Source organism: Sapajus apella, unplaced genomic scaffold, assembly GCF_009761245.1.
Source record: "Sapajus apella isolate SASKATOON/1434 unplaced genomic scaffold, GSC_monkey_1.0 scaffold1, whole genome shotgun sequence".
In the NCBI taxonomy this organism is placed as follows: domain Eukaryota; kingdom Metazoa; phylum Chordata; class Mammalia; order Primates; family Cebidae; genus Sapajus; species Sapajus apella.
The window spans coordinates 61,100,542-61,114,836 of NW_022436941.1; the positions used below are offsets into that span (position 1 = coordinate 61,100,542).

At 40.8% G+C, this 14,295-nt stretch overlaps 1 protein-coding gene across 5 annotated transcripts in view; it reads left to right on the forward strand.

The window, feature by feature from the left end:
• The window catches only part of DMGDH (dimethylglycine dehydrogenase), a 78,736-nt gene that overhangs the window by 31,967 nt on the left and 32,474 nt on the right, over positions 1-14,295 (forward strand). For 4 of the 5 annotated variants that reach the window (XR_004268877.1, XR_004268875.1, XM_032277464.1 and 1 more), the window contains exons 6-11: positions 507-755; positions 2,581-2,779; positions 10,457-10,626; positions 11,017-11,170; positions 12,902-13,067; positions 13,889-14,019. Coding sequence is in view for 3 of the 5 variants with exons in the window: in XM_032277464.1 (XP_032133355.1) it covers positions 507-755; positions 2,581-2,779; positions 10,457-10,626; positions 11,017-11,170; positions 12,902-13,067; positions 13,889-14,019 (1,069 nt within the window). In the remaining 2 variants the exon portion in view is untranslated. The remainder of the gene's footprint in view (positions 1-506; positions 756-2,580; positions 2,780-10,456; positions 10,627-11,016; positions 11,171-12,901; positions 13,068-13,888; positions 14,020-14,295) is intronic. The other variant, XM_032277471.1, reaches the window with a different exon arrangement.

The window sequence follows — 14,295 nt, forward strand, 5'->3', positions numbered from 1 at the left end:
TTGGGGAGAATAGGGCTTGGAGGATAGAGGAGTTGGCTTGTAGGGCTTTCTTAGGTCTATCATTATGTATTGTGATGTTGGTCACAGCAACATGGGGGCCTCTTTTGCCTGACCATCCCTGTCCACAAATAGGGGCAGTCTGTTATGGTACTTCTTATTAACATTTGTACATTTTGTATGTTTGAATTATTTATTTTTTGTTCCAAATAAATTTTTTTCATTTTTTTCCCTGCCTACCTTTGCTTATGAGCAACAACATTTTCAGGAATGGAGTTCCCGTAGATCATAGATATCTTTGAATCTCTGGGAGAGGCAAAACATTGTCTTCTCTTCCCCCATTTAGTTTTGCAATGACAAAAGTTTAGATTGTCATGACATTTGTTAGACTTTGCCATGAGTACTTAAGCCTTCTAAACATTTTATTCTAATATAAATTGCTATATGAGTGTCAGTTGTGGTGTGTTTATATATGTGCTGACACTTTTAAATGATTTTTTTTGTTTAAGGATTTTGGGCTCGTGAAGTAGGTAAAATGATTGGACTAGAACATCCTCTCATTCCGGTTCAACATCAGTATGTTGTTACGTCAACTATACCTGAAGTGAAAGCTTTGAAACGAGAACTCCCTGTGCTCCGTGACCTGGAAGGATCATTTTACCTCCGACAAGAAAGGGATGGGCTTTTGTTTGGTCCATATGAAAGTCAGGAGAAAATGAAAGCTCAGGACTCCTGGGTCACCAATGGAGTTCCTCCAGGTGGGTTCAGCAAGTGAAAGTGTGTGCTGGTCAGACACGAATGGTTCATCCTCTCCATGGCTGGGGGATGGCTGTAGAATAAGGCAACAGCATAATACTAGACTTTCAGATACCTGGGACATTGGTGGTGATGGGTTTGAGGTGAGCTCTGTTCTCATATCCCTTTGAACAATCACAGCAGGGAGTGGGGGAAGAGTAGTTGATGGTAGAGAAGCTGAAGGAACATTTCTAGCTGCTTTGAAAGGCTCCAGTTTTACCTGCTCACACAACCTCCTGCCTCCCCGTTTTTTCCTCAATCCACTGCCAGCTTGGTCTACTTTCAAGATTTGAATATAGCCGCTATTGTACTTTTACAGCTGGAAAAACAACTGGTATCAGAGGCCAGATATCCATCCTACTAAGAATGAAAACCTAAGAGTCTATAACAGAGCGGGGTTTTTAATACTGTGAATGGAGGTCCTCCATGCTGCATAAATGGATATGGAAAAGGCTTGTGCCTCTCTGCCAAAGCAGGGGATACTATCGTTTCAAGTAAGGGAGATGGATCTGTTTTTGCTTTCCATGAAGTGTTTCCACAGAACCAGATTAAAGATTGGGTCATCTAAAGAGGTACCTCAGGTTTTAATCTATAAAGAGAGCTAAAAAAAATCACCGGGGCACTGAAATATTACAGGAAATATAAATAAATGGAGGAAATGGTACTTCCTAAAATTATACTTCCACAAGCTTCTTGAGGTAGGAAATGAATCCCTCCATCCTACTCCTCAAAGAGTAGTCTCAAGTAATAGCAAATGATCACTAAACCACCTTCCCCAGAAGTTAGGCCAGCTGGTTTCAGGGCTTTGGTTGGGCTGAGTGGGCTCTGCACATTTAAGCCTGAGTGGAATTGCTCCTGATTCCAAAGGGAGGACTGAAATGCCACCTGAGAGCCTCCCTCTCTGCTATTCCCCCATGTTGGCAGCTTCTCCTTCAAATAAATGTTGAACAAATATTTAAGTAATGCCATTTGAAGGGAGAGCTGGATTGTTAGCAGTCCGTGAGCATGGGTACCCGTGTGTGCTAGTCCACCCTGGTGGTCTGCAGGCCTCCATGAGAATGACCCTACCTGCAGTCCCCAGAAGGGGCAAGAAGGTGGCTGGCTGCTATGTGGAAAAATCACCAGTGTTGGCGGAGACATTCTTTTAGAAGCTCATCTGTGGCCCTGCCTGTAATCACAGTGACTTTTAGGACAAGAGGAGGATTGTGCTTCGAGACCCTGCCTCTTTTCAGAACTCTAGCCCTTGGATGTGTATGGGGGTGGCTGAAGGAAGGAGCCTCCATGCCATTCCTTCCCTGCTGAAAGGAGAATTAAAAGAGGTCTGAAATCCATCATCTTAGATCCCAGAGCAGTGTTCTACTTTTTCCAGGATTCTGCCATGACTTTGTAAACTCCCATTTGCCCTCATCTGGGCAGCGGGGGTGGGGGGGATGAAACAGGTTCTTATGGTTAATTGAAGCATATGATCTCTCTTGACAAACCAAATTATTGTTTGTTTTTTTAAAAAACTATGATTGGATTAAATATCAGAAACTATATTATTAATACATTTAAATTTTCTATTAATTAAAGAGGTTAACTTTTATGATTTTGTTTCAAGGACAATAACATTACCGTTTTCAGTAATCATCTGTTATTAGTGAATATCAAGTTTAGACTTCAACAAAAAATGGCAGTACTTTCCTAACAGGTCATCTTTAAATGTAGACCATGTCAGAGACCTGAATCATTTTACAGGACTTGTCAGCTCAGCTAGGGCATCCTGACCATAAGGGCAAATCTTTTTAGGTTTTGGAAAGGAACTCTTTGAGTCTGATCTAGATCGAATCATGGAACACATCGAAGTTGCCATGGAAATGGTTCCTGTCTTAAAAAAGGCTGACATCATCAATGTCGTCAATGGTCCTATCACGTATTCTCCTGACATTCTGCCTATGGTGGGGCCCCATCAGGGGGTCAGAAACTACTGGGTGGCCATAGGCTTTGGGTGAGTATCTTCATGTAATTCAACATTTATTGTAGACTCACTTATTTTAGCTAAATCTAGTCCCATATTCTCAGGATGCAGAAGGGAATTGTGGGAGGCTGAGAGAGAGACCCAGAGAGTTTTCTCCCTTTCATGACCAAGGAATCATACAATAACAAAAAAGTACTAGTTTAATCACTTGTATATATTTCAAAGAAGGGCAGTTATTTCCTGGAACACAGAAGGGCAGTGATTTCTTGGAGCTTTCTCTCTCTCTTTTTTTTTTTAATGAGATGGAATTTTGCTCTTGTTGCCCAGGCTGGAGTGCAACAGAGCGATCTTGGCTCACTGCAACCTCTGCCTCCCGGGTTCAAGTGATTCTCCTGCCTCAGCCTCCTGAGTAGCTGGGATTACAGGCACCCACTATCATTCCCAGCTAATTTTTTTTTTGTATTTTTTTAGCAGAGATGGGGTTTTACCATGTTGGTCAGGCTGGTCTCGAACTCCTGACCTCAGGTGATCTGCCTGCCTCAGCCTCCCAAAGTGCTGAGGCATGAGCCACCGCGCCTGGCCTCCTAGAGCTTTCTTTTTGCGTATTTCCTGCCATTTCTATTAATTGTGTCTCGTTTTATGCTGTGTATCTTCAGATAGTCAATTTGCCCCAGTTTTACAAGGATGTTTTCATAATACAATGTGACAAAGATAATTCAAAATGTCAAATGTCTAATATATCTGCTGCATTTTTCACCATAATTCATGTTTGTCCAACATGACTTATTTCTTTATAATTCCTCAGGTTGCTTCCTATTTATGATTCCATTGCCTCTTTGATGTTTCATTTCCAATATTTGTTCCGTTAATTTAGTGAATATTGATGTCAACCCCACTCAACTATCATATCACAGCTTCTAATACTCTATTTTTCTTCCTCATTTTATTTCTCCATTTATTCAACTAATGTTTAATAACTGGTAGCTCTGTGCCAGGCCTAGGGCTAGGCATTGGGATTGAGACAACAAGGCAGTGAGGTCTGATTGGAGCTGGAAGGCTGCCTGAGGCACAGCTCTGTTGATCCAATAGATAGGCTGGGGTCTCCACTAAGGTAGCTGCAGTGAAGACTGAGAGATGGAAGATAAAATTATCTAGATTTGGTGATCAATTCCGTAAGATATTGAAGGGAAGAGAAAGTGGCAAATGATGGCAACCTTTCTAACTTGACCACTGTCTATATGGAGTCATGGAGAGAGAGCCAAGAAAATAATGAGTTCCATTTTTGATGGGTTGGGTTTGAAGCGTTAAGCTTAGGTACATGGGACAACCAGAGGGAGAAGGTCAGATGGAGATTTGGGATGGGAAGTTGTAATGTAACTGAGGGCTTATATAATCACCTATAGAGTCCATATGCCGGCACGTGCAAGCAGGAGTGCTTCTCCTGCACGTCGCTCATTTATCTTCTTTGGAGAAATGTCTATTCATATCCTTTGCCATTTTTACAATTGGATAATTCGTCTTTTATTGTTTAGTTTTAGAAGTTCTTTATATAGTCTAGATACAAGACCTTTATCAGGTACATGATTTGCAGAACTTTTCTCCCATTCTGGTGTTGTCTTTTTACTTTCTTGATGGTGTCCATTAAAATATAAAAGTTTTTAATTTTGATGAAATCCAGAATATGTATTTTTTCTTGGTTCACATGTACATTTGGCATCATATACAGGTAACCATTGTCTAATCCAAGTTTGTGAAGATTTAAACCTATGTTTTCTTCTAAGAGTTTTATAGTTGTAGCTTTTGCATTTAAGTCTGTGATCAGTTTTGAGTTAATTCTTGTATATGACGTGAGGCAGGTGTCCAACTTCAGTCTTTTCCTACATATAGCCAATTGTCCCAGGACTATTCATTGAAAAGGTCATTGAATTATTCTGGCATCTGTAATGTCTTTTTTCTGATTCCTTTTCTCATACCAAATATGTGGTATTTTCCAGTAGCAACAACCAATTCTCCAATTCTCCAGTACTAACTGGGTGTCCGACAATTCCATTCAATTCTGACACCAACTCCTAGAATTAATATAGACCCTGCAGGTTAAGGGATCCATTCCACAAGACTGCTCTCACTTCAGACACCAGTCTCAAATCTGAGGAGGCATTAAACTGGGTGTTCCCACAACCCTCTCCTCAGATTTGAAAATTTGCTAGAACGCATCACAGAACTTGGAAAAATACTTATGTTTACTCTTTTATTACAAAGGATACAACTCAGGAGTAGCCAAACAGAAGAGATACATAATACAAAATGTGAGGGGTTGGGGTGGGTGGTGCAGCACCACTAGGCCCTTTCCAGGCACCTTCCTAGCCCATCACTCTGTTCAACCCAGAAGCTCTCTGAACCCCATGCCTAGGTCTTTATGGAGATTTCATTACATAGGCATGATTGATTAAATTATTGGTGACTGAACTCAATATCCAGCCCCTCTTCACTCCCTGGAGGTTGGAGTAGGGAGTGGGACTGAAAGTTCCAACTCTGTAATTACATGGTTGGTTTTTCTGGCAACCAGCCCCTATCCTGAAGCTGTCTAGGATTGCCCTCCTCTCTTCACAAAAGCTATCTCATTAACGTTCAAAAAATAGTAAATCTCAGAAATGTTTTATGAACTCTGTGTCAAGAACTGGGGACAAAAAACAAATATTTAATTTTTATTATATTGCAGCATCTTTTTATAAAGTAAATTGACCATAGATGTATGGGTTTATTTCTAGACCCTCAATTCTGCTCCTTCATCTGTGTCTATTCTTATGTGACTACTATACTGTATTTTATTTATTTATTTATTTATTTATTTATTTATTTATTTATTTAATTTTAAGACAGTCTTGCTCTGTCGCCCAGGCAATGGCACTATCTTGGCTCACTGCAACCTCCGTCTCCCAGGTTCAAGCAATTCTCCTGCCTCAGCCTCCCAAGTAGCTGGGATTACAGGCACACACCACCACACCTGGCTAATTTTTGTATTTTTAGTAGAGATGGATTTTTGCCATGTTGGCCAGGCTGGTCTCGAACTTCTGACCTCAAGTGATCTGCCTGCCTTGGCCTCCTAAAGTGATGGGATTTCAGGCATGAGCCACGACGCCCAGTTGACACTCTCTTAATTACTGTTACTGGAAGTTACTAGCTTTGTAGTAACTTCTGAAGTCAGGAAGTGTGAATCCTCCAACTTTGTTCTTTTTCAAGATTATTTTGGCTGGATGCCCCATAAATTATAGCACCAGTTTGCCAATTTGTGTGAAGAAGTAAGCTGAGATTTTGATAGAAATTGCATTGAATCTGTAGATCAACTTGGGGAGTACTGACATCCAAGCAATATTAAGTCTTCTGATCTATGAACATGAAATGTCTTTCCATTTACTTAGGTCTTTTAAAATTTCTTTCAACAATGATTTGTGGTTTTCAGAGTAAAAACTTTGCATGTCTTTTGTTAAATTTATTCCTATATTTTATCCTTTTTGATATTGCAATTGACTTTTAGTATTAAGTAATAGAAATTGAGGATCATTGACTATAAGGCATATTCTGAACTTTAAACAAGCAGATAGTGTCACTGATCTCACCCTATTAACTAATTGCTAAGGAAAGTAGCAAGTTGCTTCCTCTAGAACAAGTTATTTAAAACCTAGAAATCCCATCTATTTGCATGTGACTGATGTCAGACTCCTCCCCTGATTGCTGTGGCTAATTTTCTCAGGTAGTAGACATTGGGAGGTGGGTGCAGAAGATAACAGTGGGGAGTTGGGGTAGGCAAAGTGCCTCTCTGTCTTTGACAGGTTTGGTCTAAACCAAAAAGCCTTCCCCTTACCTAAAGTTGAGGTTTCTAGGATATTTCTTATGTAATATAATGGAATACCCCATTGGCTGCCCCTCCTGGCTTGTATCGGTGCCCTCAATCCATGATTCTGGAGGCAAGTGGTTTTCATACCTGGGTGAGGAGCAGAGTCATCTGAGGAGCAAATTAAGAAGCAGAGTCTTGACCATGTGGTTAGTCACATGCACACGTTTTATCCTCCTATACCTCTCATCTATGAAATTCCTATTATTGGTCACTAGAACCCACGTGGCTTAGTGTGCTTGGGCTGCCATAACAAAGTACCATAGACTGGGTGATTTAAACAACAGAAATTTACTTTCTCACAGTTCTGGGGGCTGGAGGTCTGAGGTCAGGAAGCCGTCATGGCAGAGTTCTGATGAGGGCTCTCTTCCTGGCTTGCAGATGGCCACCTCTGGCTGTGTGTTCATGTGGCTTTTCCTGGGGGGGCTGTGGGGGGTGTGGAGAGAGAGAACAAGCTCTCTGGTATCTCTTCATAGAAGGACACTGATCCTGTCATGAGGGCCACACCCTCATGACCTCATTTAACCCTAAGTACTTCCCAAAGGCCCCATCTCTAAACACCATTACACGGGGGACTAGGGCTTCAACAGATGCATTATGGGAGGACACAAAGATTCAGTCCATAGCACCATGAAAGATGTGTTGAACCGAAACAAGCAAGCAAACAGATTTCCAGACACCACTCCTGTAGATTCTGATTTACAGAATCTGGAGAGGGGGCCCAGGAATCTGTATTTTATTATAATATTATCTGTAATTCTTGGTACAGCCAGTTCAGGGAATAGGTGTTTGCAAACTGCTTACATATTTGCCAGTGCCCATTTACCTTACACACACAATATCCTCAGCCAAAGCTATTTTACTTTGGGCATTTGTTTTGTCGCAACTCTAACAGGTTTTTCTGCTTCTAGGTGACTAACACAAAGCCCAAAAAATGTCTTATGAATGGTATTTAATTGAATCTGATTTTCCTGGCTTAGAACAGATTATAAACAGCACATTTAGAGGGGAGAGTGCTATAAGATGTAACATCCAGTCATTTAGAAGAGTTATAAAAAGCAGATACAAACACTCCGAAAACATAGCAGCCCAGGGCCATTGAAAAGAATCTGGAATTCTGCAGATTAATGGTAGAGACAGAAGAACCTAACCCTCCTCTGCTCATTAAGTTCCCTTCTACTTTCACTTCACACCTCACTTCCTTAATACAGTCCTTTTAACTGGTCATACAAGGGCTCAATAGCCACCATGTATTCCTTGCCTACTACGTGCTGTGCAGTATACTAAGTGCTTTCAAATGCCGTGGCAATTAATTCTCCTCCAACACCATAAAGAAAGTGTGCACAGGAGAAGAATGAAGCTCAGGGTAGTTACATAACTTGCCCCAGGTCACCCAGCCAACAGTGGCAGAACAGGAATCATACCCAGATCTTTTCCCCATGCTTTTATACTTTTAGCTACTAATCCAGGGGTTCTCCAGAGAGGTTTCATAACACTTAGTTGTGTGGAATTTTACATAGGGCTTGTTAATGGTTGGATAGCTTGTTTGTAAAATATTTACCTTTTAGAAATAAATTAGATTTCATTCCCCTCCCCCCTGCTCCCACCCAAATAACCGCACTCTGCCCATTTGTTTGCTCACATGCATGGTTGAAAGGGAAAGAACATGATAGTATAGCAGCCAGGCCAAAGGAAATAAAAGCACCTCTGGCTCCACCTGGGAGTCTGTCAGAAATATAGACAGTGCCATATCTGCTGTGTGTGTCTTGGCTGAACAAAGATTGAGAACCACTGAAGATAGGAAAGTCGATAACAAGGAGTGTGTGTTCCAGGGTCAGATAAATGAATTTGTATCCTGAATCTAGTCTTTATTGCTGTGTGACTTTATTTAGCCTCTGTGTGGGGGTTGATCTTTCTCCTTGGTAAAATAGACTTGCTAAAGCATAAATCAGCTTCTACATGTTAGATGGAAACAATGCCTGGTAAATGGGAGGGACTCGGTGTTGGTAAAACTTTATAAGCCTTCAAGTCTTATCACCAATATAGCTTTCAAAAATGGTAACTGTTCTGGCCAGGCATGGTGGTTCACGCCTGTAATCCCAGCACTTTGGGAGGCTGAGGCAGGTGGATCATTTGAGGTCAAGAGTTTGAGACCAGCCTGGCTAACATGGTGAAAGCCCATCTCTACTAAAAGAAATACAAAAATTAGCCAGGCATGGTGGTGCATACCTGTAATCCCATCTACCTGGGAGACTGAGGCAGGAGTATCGCTTGAAGCAGGAGAATCACTTGAGCCTGAGAGGCGGAGGCTGTGGTGAGCTGACTGCACTCTAGTCTAAGCAACAGAGTAAGACCCTGTCTCAATAAAATAAAGTGGTAACTGTTCTCTATCGGCATTGGGCCTGGTTAAGTAAATGTGCTAACTTTAATAAACATTTTAAGCATATATTTAATAATTTTTCTTGCTTTCTTGAAGTTTAGAGAGGTTGTTTGTGGATAATTTGGATGACCCATGTCTATTAAACTGCCCAAAGGAATGTAAATTGCTGCCTTTTTATTTTCTTTGAGAAATAGTCTTCTATAAAATATAGGCACTCATTTTTATGAAATAGCAAAACAGGGGTCTTGTTGAGGAAGAGTTCGTTAGCATTTCCAGCATTTGCTAAGGTTCCTCCCATGCTCTTAGCAGCTGTGGTTCTGGCTAAGTTGTTGTCGTTTGGGATACTAGCATTTCTGTGTCTTGATGTCTCCTTGTGTATCCCCTTTTCTTTGTTCTCTCCCCATGACTCTCTGCTCATTCAGTTCCTCAGAAGCTCCTGACTCAAACCACAGATGAATCCATAGTAGAGGTCTTCGTTAGACAAGAGTGACTGGGTAGAGCTACACATGGCCAATGGAAAACCGATCCCTTTTCTGATAGCAAAACCCTTTTATTTTCCACATCATGTTCTTGATTTTAAAGTATCATCTTAGGAAAATAGAAAACAAGCCCACCTTCCCCATCAAGTGGCCTATTAGTTGCAAAATACAAGAGACAGTATTCCTTTCTACCTCTTTCCACAAGTCCTCAGGTGAGGGCCTCTTTGCCTGTTAGTTTCGAAGATAATGGGTCAAGTTCCTAAATTAAGTCTGAGAAGAGATGGATGGGACATTATAGTACATATATATTTCCCACCGTGTTTCCTGTCAATCAGGATATTCATAGCTCAGGAGGGCTCTTAAGGTACAGCCACATCTGCCTGTTTGCATCCTGCCTCCAACTCCTAGTTTTTCTAAAGCAAAGTTCTTACTAAGTAGGAGTCAAGGATCATCAAGCGTTTTCTCATTTACCCAGGCTGGAGTGCAGTGGTATGAACATGGCTCACTGCAGCCTCTACCTCCTAGGCTCAAGTGATGCTCCTACCTCAGCCACCCGTGTACCTGGGACCACAGTCTCGTGACACCACATCCAGCTAATTTTTAAATTTTTTTGTGAAGACGAGGTCTCACTTTGTTGGCCAGGCTGGTCTCAAACAATTCTCCCAAAGCGCTGGGATTACAGCTGTGGGCTACTGTGCCCGGCCCAATAAGGAGCTATTTTGCAAGTGTACATCTCTTGAAACTGGAAATAAACTAGCTATCAAGTCAGGCACATTTAATTTGGATGCCTACACATGTCACTTTTAAGGAAAAAATTGTTCCATAGAGATTATGTTACCTGTGTGTTCTGATTAGCACAGAACAGTCCAACTTTGAGACCCTTTAAAATATTTGAGCATGTTTCATTTGAAAACTACATGTGTTAGTAACAGGTTTCCTATCCCTGTATTTGAAAGATATGGCATAATCCACGCTGGTGGGGTAGGGAAATATCTCAGTGACTGGATCCTGCATGGAGAACCTCCTTTTGACCTAATAGAATTGGATCCCAATCGCTATGGCAAATGGACAACAACCCAGTACACTGAGGCCAAAGCAAGAGAATCATATGGATTCAACAATATTGGTAAGGTGCAAATTTATCCATTGTCTACAAAGTGTTGACAGAATTGAATTGTAACATCTCTGACTTTAGACAGTCTTTATTTTATTCACTGGGGTGGCAGTAGTTAGGGACTCCAAAAAGCATTGTGACCCTAAGACATAACAAGGAATAGATATGGATGTGCATATTTAACATGTGGAATGCCTCACTGGTTTTAAATTTTAAATATATTTTTACTTTACTCTTTGATAAGTCATATAAATGACAGCTCTGTTTTCTACATAAGTCATATATGTATGTGTGTTTATGCTTCTGGATTTTAAATACTGTATTTTCCATATTTGGAATCCCTTCAGAGTATCTTGTTGTTTTGCCTATATGCAATTTAAAGTACTGACTTTCCTTTTTCAGTTGGTTACCCTAAAGAAGAACGGTTTGCTGGGAGGCCGACTCAGCGAGTCAGTGGGCTGTACCAAAGCCTGGAGTCTAAGTGTTCCATGGGGTTCCATGCTGGCTGGGAGCAGCCACATTGGTTCTACAAACCAGGCCAGGACACTCAGTACAGGTAAGAGAAAAACTTGACCTGCCTGTGGTTCTGACCAAGGCATGAAACAACGGGACAGCAAAAAGCGCCGATTCCCCCCTCACACTCCATCCCTCCAGCCTGTTCCAAGGAGCACTGAGCCTTGTCCTATAAAAATTACTCTCTGGCAGTGGTGGCATTCGTCTAGCCCACATGACACTGGCCCACATCTAGGACTCACGTGGCCCTAGGAATCCTATAATGGGCCTGGGCGAAGCCTCTTGGCATTTACCAGAAGCTCAGAGGAGCCTTCTGACCCCCTCCAAATTCCCACATGGCTTCAGTTGGCTCCTAAAGGTTTGCTGTGCTTTAAGCTGCTTGGCTGAATTACATCGTGTAAAACAAAAAATGTACCTGGAGTTTTGGATTTTCTCTTCATCCTGAAATCATTCAAAGCAATTGCTTCCTAGAGTGTGTGCACTAAGCCATGCAAATTGTACGCACAGTTGATAAATGAGGGGAAAAGATCATTTGCATAGCATTCCAGGTTAAGCAAAAACATAAAGTATGCCACTAAAACAGTTCTCTGAATTCTGGTAAAGTGCTACCTGCCATTGTTGTACTTGGGATTAATAGTGATTATATATTTTTTTCTCAAGAGAATCCACAGACCAAGGGAAAACAAGTTGCAAATTTACAAGTTAAATTATCCTTTTTTTTTTTTTTTTTAGCTGTCATTTTGCTTTCTACGATGGGTTTTGCTATTTTAAGGACTAGATCTAACTGGTACACAGTATAGCAGAGAACCCATTGTTGATGAATGAATTTGGGATTCATAGGCAGCCAATCTAGACTATTTGGTGGCCAGATACTGATTTGGTTTTTCCTAAATGACTCCAATATACCACTTCTATTCATCAGCTAGTGCTGATTGGATCTGGTCTAAGTTTCTTCCACCATTTAATAATTAAACTACTGAAAATTCATTTTGCAGACTTAGCATCCTGCTCTGAAGCTGAAAGTGGACCATGTTAGAAGTCCACTTCATAAAGCAGAAAGGACCGTTAGTAATGAGTGAAGGGACCTTTGTTCGAGGTCTGGCTTTGTCATTAACTAATGCAAAGGCCCTGGAAATAATTTTGTGCCTTTTCTCTGAAAAATGCAGAATTTTGGCCCAGATCCTTATGTACTCCAGGTGTGGAGCAATGGCATAGGCATCTCCTGGGAGCCTGGGAGAATGCAGACTACAGGGTCCCGCCCCAGACCTGCTGCTACAGAATGTGGACTTTAACAAGTGCAAATGACTTGTATTCCTGTTAATATTTGAGAAGCACTGAACCAGGGAGCTCCACCCCCCGACCCCTCAGCAACTCCACCCCAGACACTCTTATTTAATTAGGCCCATTTAAAAATACTCTCCAGGTGATTCTAATATGTATGCATCTAGAATTGAAAACCACCAGACTGGCTGACTTCTAAACTCTCTTCCAGATCTGAGAGCCCATGAATTATATCTTATTTTCCAGTTAGTTAGTACTTTATTCACTGTGAAATGGGTCATAGGGCTAAATGAGTAACTTTAAAATCAGAGTCCAATATACATGTATGATTTGCAGAACAGAATTTCAGGCTGCATGGTCCCACCTCCCACAGTCCCACTCCCCGCCGCCAATAGGATTTTCTACAGGTGTAAGGCTTATTAAAATATCAGTATTGTGTAATTTTTGAAAAATGAACGGCAGTTGTTTTATGACTCCAAATGTTGTGTTTCAGGCCAAGTTTTCGCCGCACAAACTGGTTTGAGCCTGTGGGCTCTGAGTATAAACAGGTTATGCAAAGAGTAGGGGTGATTGACCTAACACCATTTGGCAAGTTTAACATCAAAGGCCGAGATTCCATTCGACTATTGGACCATCTCTTTGCAAATATCATTCCAAAGGTAAATAGCCTTGTAGGAATACAAGGTTCAGGATTCTGACCTATTTAATTCTCCATCCTCTCATTTTTCCCCCACCAAACCCACGTTATTTTAGTTCAGCTAATGAGTTCTGAACACTAGAACTCTTCAACTGACCAAAATACACAAGCTAATTTTCTTTCTTTCCTTCTCTTTCTTTCCTCCTTTTTTTTTTTTTTTTTTTGAGAGAAACAGAGTTTTTCTCTGTCACCCAGGCTGGAGGGCAGTGGTGCGATCTCAGCTCATTGCAACCTCTGCTTCCTGGGTGCAAGTGATTCTCCTGCCTCAGCTTTCCAAGTAGCTGGAACTACAGGTGTGCACCACCACACCCAGCTAATTTTTGTATTTTTTAGTGGAGATGGGGTTTCACTATATTTTGGCCAGGCTGGTCTCAAACTGCTAACCTCAGGCCATCCTTCCACCTCAGCCTCCCAAAATGCTGGGGTTACAGGCATGAGCCACCATGTCCGGCCTATAAGCTAATTTTCAAATTTAAATTTTTATTGAGTGAATTCTCATCTAAGGACCTTGTGACTTTGCTCAATTGTTTCAATGGGAACTTAAAAGTGAGTTCTGCAATTAAATGAAGAATAGCTTTTAAATGACAAATAGTTTTAAATAATTGTTTAAGAACTTCAAATTACTGTTGGGTTTAGGTTTACATATAATTCATACACTTTATACAAACGGTAAGAGTCAGATACTTTTCATTCTTAAGGCCCACATTTTTATTTAAATGGGTGTTAAAAGGATTCATGCAATTTTTATTTCATTCTAAGGTAATTTTAAATTTTTTTATGTAGGTGGGTTTTACAAATATAAGTCACATGTTAACACCCAAAGGTCGAGTGTATGCTGAGTTGACTGTTTCTCACCAATCTCCTGGGGAGTTTCTATTAATAACTGGCTCTGGATCAGAACTTCATGATCTTAGGTAAGTGCACACCTAGTAAGAAAATTTTGTACATATTATATGTTGACTCAATCTTACATTGAGTTTTTCTTTTTACTAGTACTTGAAAGTACAACTTTATTTCTTCTTAAAGCTGATTGTTGCAAATAAATTTTATTTTTTGAATACAAAAATATTTAGAATGAGGGCCCCTGCCCCTCCCAAAGGTAACTCATCCATAAGCTACTGATTCTAATAATATTAATTCGCATTTATCAGGCATCATCAATGTGCCAGAACCTCTTTTAGACATTACCT